General features: G+C 41.4%; 1 protein-coding gene across 3 annotated transcripts; it reads right to left on the bottom strand.

The window, feature by feature from the left end:
• Positions 1-370: 370 nt before the first annotated feature.
• LOC149821482 (coronatine-insensitive protein homolog 2-like) lies at positions 371-5,281 on the bottom strand. 3 transcript variants are annotated; one of them, XM_089983108.1, is made up of 5 exons: positions 4,491-5,281; positions 4,249-4,371; positions 3,643-4,154; positions 1,411-1,888; positions 371-1,323 (listed from the first exon to the last, which is right to left on the bottom strand). In XM_089983108.1, exons 3-5 carry the CDS (start codon positions 4,125-4,127, stop codon positions 505-507), a joined length of 1,782 nt encoding a protein of 593 aa, XP_089839234.1. In that variant the 5' UTR covers positions 4,128-4,154; positions 4,249-4,371; positions 4,491-5,281; the 3' UTR covers positions 371-504. The 3 variants fall into 3 exon arrangements, with proteins under 3 accessions (XP_089839234.1, XP_089839235.1, XP_089839233.1); XM_089983109.1 differs by lacking the exon at positions 4,491-5,281 and having other exon boundaries at positions 4,231-4,364; XM_089983107.1 differs by lacking the exons at positions 4,249-4,371; positions 4,491-5,281 and having other exon boundaries at positions 3,643-4,218.
• Between the last annotated feature and the right edge of the window lie 528 nt (positions 5,282-5,809).

Here is a 5,809-nt window from a genome sequence, read left to right as displayed (position 1 = left end):
TAATCAAAAATTTCTTGGCATCATAGGATGCACATTCTAGTTTGAGCAGATGTCCACCATTGAATAATTAGAGGCCATCAAATGGCTTAATGCATTATGTGTGTGTGAGTGTGTGTGGGTCGGGGGTGTTTGACATGGAGCAAGTTGCGTGTGTTTCAGTATAGAAAATTTGCTAACTTAATCAGATTGTAGCCAAATTGGTCAAAGCAGTATTTTATTTTGCTCAGAAGTACAGTCAAATCTGAAAATTTCATTCCTGCTCTGCACCAATGGATCCATGAAAGGAAAAATTACAGCAAAAATCCCGTTACAGCAACAAGTCTTGGCAGATAATTCATCTAAGATTGTGGTTCCACATCCAAATGTATATTATCTCAATAGGAAAAGGTAAGCATAGGCCATCTATGCAATCAACATGATGGATGCTTGTGGAGAATCATACAAAGGAAAGATGATGTACCTTCAGCGCTGGTGCTAACTTGAAAGAAACATAAGATGTGGTACTTATGGAGATCTAAATAATGATGGAGACAACACAACAACTGCATCACAAGAATCTGTTCTTCTCCCAGCAAGAGAATAGTAAGCCAGAATCTGCGAGGGCTGCTCAACACCATCTTCTGCAGGCCTTCCAAACTCATCAATTGCTTGCCTTGGAGGTATAATCTCTATGTTCCAGAATGGACGAACCATATGCAGAAGATCCTTGCCTGATGTTGATGCTTTATAGCCCTGAACCCAGATATACCTCAAAGACACTAACTGCGTAACAGCAAGAGCCAATGCCCACTCACTAAAGAAACAACCCCTCATTTCAAGCTTCACAAGACTTGGACAACCTCTAGAGAATTCTATGAATCCAGAATCTGTTTCACCCACATAACCCAAAAGCATCCACCTGACATTAGTGCTGTACCTTCCAATATATCCAAGACCAACATCCGTTAAGCCTCCAGGCCGTAGGTAAAGTCCAAATCTCCTCAGTTTCTGGCAACCTCTCAATAAGGCTCGAACACCACTGTCCAGTGGGAGATCCGTTATTTGTTCTTGCTTATCAAGCAAGACAAGACGAAAATCACACAGATTTTTGCTGTATGTCCCAATGCATTCTAATGCTCCATTACTTATGTCAGATACATACACAGCCAGATATTCTAGCTCTAGGCATCCTTGAGCAATTGCAGATATACCTCTTTGAGAAACCATTCCTTGTTCATCCTCCAAACCCTGTTCATCATCCCCACGCTCGATTCTAAGACGGCGTAATTTTTTACAATGTTGAGCAACAATTTCTAATCCTCTGTCCCCAATCACATCTCTCACCTACAAAAGTGGAGAACAAGTAAATCCCTGAATGAAAGAAAAAAACAATATGAAGAAGAAAAATTAAAAATTCTATTGAATCCATACTTCAAGAACTTCTACATTGGGACAGTGTTGAATCAATTGACAATGGTCCTCCGTAACAAGAAATGCACACTGCAGATCCAACTTCTTGAGTGATGAAGCACAAGGAAATATAACTGACATCTCAGTCTTACTCATGTACATAAGGCCCAAAACAGACAGCTTAGGAGGAAAATACACACTCTCATACTTATTACCTTGCCCTGTTTGATTATTAAAAGAACCACCCCCAAATTCTTGTAACATTGTAGCAGTCCGAAAGAACCCATCAAGATCCAAAATCTCACAATCACTAACCTTCAAAGAGACTAACGAGCGACAGTTCCTAGCCAATAGTTCCAGATCTTGTACACTGACACTGAGATCCGGCACGTAAAAGTTCAAAACCTCCAAAACTGAGTTGTTCAGTGCAAGCTCACGGAGCCAACCATTACCTTTATCATAAATGATACTCTCTTCCAAGAATAGGATTCTCAGATATCTAAAAGGCACAGAATGAATATCATTAGCAGGCCAATATGTTATTCATCATTCACCATCAGGAATCTCAAAATGATTAACAGCCGAATACAAGCATAACTTCCAAAACAAGAGCACTTGCACTTTGCTAAGCATTTATAAATGTGTTTTGCACTACTATGTGAAGTAAACAAAGCATAAATTTAGACTTGAGGAAATTCATAAATGCTATTTCAGATTCGGGAATGCAATTATGGAATTTACAAACATTGCCTGAACATAGAGAGCACATGCCAATGCAGAAGATAATCAATCGGCATAAGGGTATTCATAAGATTTCATCTCAAGCTACTTAAGAAAGAAGAATGCTCCAAGACCTCATGATGTCAGAAACATGCATGTCCACCTATTGGGGATAGATTTACTCAAAAAAGCATAAGCAATGATATATTGATCAATTGGACTCATTGATGCTGTATGCACGTTCACACCAAAGATTTTATATATGGGATAGCATTTGCTATCCTGCTAAGGAATCCCCTAGTTAGAACTCATAGGGGGAGGTTGTTTTGACCAAATCTGACATCATGGATGTGTTCAGCATGCTCAAAATAGTAGAAATCAACTTTTGAATCATAGTTTTTGGACATAAAAACATGTTTTTTTCAGGCTTGAAATTTTGGTACATTGTAGGCTGTTGATTTTTCTACCCTCATAAAATCTGACATATATGTCAGAAGAACATGATCAAAAGGTCAGTTTCTACTAAACTTAATAAGTAGATCATGTCTGGAAGGTCAGATATGTAAAAAACTGAAAATATTTGGAAATATTGCATTTTTTCACTGGGGGTTCCTTACCCACGAGCCACGTGTGTATATATATATATATATATATATATATATATATATATATATATATATATATATATATATATATATATATATATATATATATATATATATATAACGAGCCCACACGAGTTGAGCACCCCGCCTTCATGCTTGGATCATGCAACCTTCACGAGAAGCTTGCAGCTTGGCCTGTCAAGCTCAATTCAAAAGTGAAAACAAGCTTTTGACAAGTTGAGCAGAGTAGAATCACAATCCGCTTGTGTCAATTCCAAGCCCTAATTGTGATTCTAAGTTAAAATGATCTTTCAACAGTTTTAAATAACTGGATGTCATGAATTAAAACCAGGCATATATATCGGTTGGCTATATCTTGGCAAGGCATAATCTCAGGAAAGTTATACTTTTTGTGATTAGTCTCGGGCTATCGACACTTGAAAATAGGAAAATATGACAAAATAATACTAGATAAGAAAAGAATAGGTTTTAGCAACTCTTTTGCAAAAATTGTAAATATAAGACATAAGGGTTTTTAAAATATAAAAAAGATAACAAAGAAGGAAAATTCATGCTCAGAATATAGAGAAGAAAATAAGAAAAAAGTAAGAAGCTGATAATATCATCATATTATCTTGCTATAATTTTTAAATGCCAGCTAGTTTGAAAATATCATGATAACTAACCGATTTAATCACTTGTTTCCAATAATCTCAAAACATAGGCTATGTGTTCATTGCTAAAACTAAATTCCAGTCAATGAAAGTGAGAATCAATTCCATGAATCAAGCATATCAAAGAAAAAAAAAATCCGAGTGTGCTTTCAACACACCAAAAAGGCAACTACTTCCTACAAACAACTGTCAAATGAGAAACCACAAGAAGGCTCAAAAGGAACAAAGCCCGATCATCAGAAACTGAGAATCACCTGCACGAACGAGCTACTTGTAATAGCCCATCCGTCGAAAACCCCGAGCACTTATCCAGCTTAAGCGCCTGAAGCATATGCCCACGGCCTCGAACCAGCACCTCAATATCCTCATCCATCACTATCATCCGCCTGAAATGGAGAAACTTCAGGCACTGAAATGCATGCGAGATCTCTCTAATCCAAGGCCCCGCGTATCCGCCCCAATTCTCCGGTATCAAATTGAACATCGACGCGCGAGGCTTCCCCTTCAGTCTCAGGGACTCCAGATTTGGGAACCGGTCCTGGAGCCTAGCCGGCGTGGTCGAGTAACACAGAGCAATGGTGACATGCTTCCTTGTCAAGTGGTCGATATCATACCACTTCTTACAGACGAGAGAGATCGCACTCCTGTCGTGAGGATCATCCACGTACGCCATCACCCGCTGCAAAACCTCATCCGGTATGCCAAAGCTTGGCGTTCGCCCCAAATTATGGCGATTCATCTTCAGAACCTCCTCTTCTCCTGTAACCTGAACCAGACAATACGGAACTTCAAACTTCTCGCCGCGAAGAAAGGAAAAAAGAAACATAAAAAAAAAAGTAAACCTAAAGCGAGCTGGAAACCTATCCGGATACTTCAACGAGCACAAAACCGAACTACTTTCAAAGCCTTCGTGCTATTTAGCACCAGAAGAGAAATCGAAGTACTTTACAACCCCCCTCCTTATTGTACGAATTGCCGAAACCCTAGAGGAAAAGGAAATCACCAAACTATCGATCAGAAGAAGAGTAAAAGGTAAAATCCTTCGAGTCTCAGACGATGCACAGCCCAAAAAAACTTTCAAAATGAAAACGCAAACACTTACCAACTCCATTACTAGTGTCATCCCCCCAGCTTTCCGGATTTCCAAATCCCGCTAGCTCTCCTCCTCTAAAACCACCCCCGTTCCAACTCAAAACACTTCAGACACCGCCAGATCACGTCTACCCTCACCGAGAAAACTCACTCATTTCCACAACGAACCTCCAACAACCGATCGTCTCCGCTCCTCACTTGAGTCCAGCTCCCACAGGAGCAACAAAATTGCCACAAACTTCACCGTTTCTCGCCCCTCTACGAAGGGCGCGAGCAGCACCGATCCTTCGTATCCTCCTCCGCCGGCGACCTCGACGTCGTCTCTCTCCCGAACCTCCGGACCACCCGTACTTCCGCCGATCCGCCACCAGTTCTCACACGAGTCCAGAACCGCCGGAGCAACAAAATTGCCACAAGCTCCACTGTTTCTCAACCTCCAAACCTTACTAAAACGCCTCTCCGGGCGTCCTACTGAGCGACGAGAGTTCCTTCCTTCGCCGTAGAGAGCACGACCGTACCGCCCGTTCCTCCGCCGATCGACCACCAAAACGTCTCCTCCTCCGCCTCTACTCCCTCGTCTTCAACACACCCACTGTAGAGAGAGATCAAACCTGCAGCTGCTCCCCGCCCTACCGATCGAACCTTAAATCCCCAGATCCAACCGTCGCCTTTAAGATGAACGTTCCAAATTAAATAATCGAAAAGCCTGGAAACTAAAACCAGGGGAAGAAGCAACCACACAAGGCGATGAGTGCGAAAATCAGCGACGAGGGATCGACGTTCCCCGACCTCTCTCCTCCCCCACAAATACAATCACAGGAAAAATAGCAAATAATAATAATAAATATGCAATTATCGCATTAAAATAAATGCCCCTACTTCGTGTCCACTAGACAACCGCCCTTTTTAAATAAACCCCAAAACTGTTGATTCCTATTGGTGTTTTATTATTGATTAGCAATAAGTTTAGAGATTAATGTGAAAATTTCCGTTCCCCCTACTTGGTTTCCTTCTGGTAACTTCTGGAACCCCCTTCATCGTTTGGTGACTGTCATGTATGTAAACCATTTACTTTCATTGATTAGATTACTTGTTTAATCTCTTTGTATGTAAGGGTGGCAAAATCTGACCCGACCCGCCAACCCGCCTCTTAGGCGGGTTTGGGTTTGGAAAAAACCAACCCGTTTAATAAACGAGTTGACCCGCCTAACCCGTTTATTAAACGGGTCGGGTTCGTGTTAGGGGTATGCCAACCCGGCTGACCCGTTTAATAAACGGGTTAGGCGCGTGGGTCAACCCGCCAACCCGACCCGTCAACCTGCCAACTTG

This window comes from Nuphar pumila, chromosome 12, assembly GCF_984573655.1.
Source record: "Nuphar pumila chromosome 12, dmNupPumi1.hap1.1, whole genome shotgun sequence".
Classification (NCBI taxonomy): domain Eukaryota; kingdom Viridiplantae; phylum Streptophyta; class Magnoliopsida; order Nymphaeales; family Nymphaeaceae; genus Nuphar; species Nuphar pumila.
The sequence above is the reverse complement of the archived record's forward strand: the minus strand, read 5'-3'. Positions and strand labels throughout refer to the sequence as shown.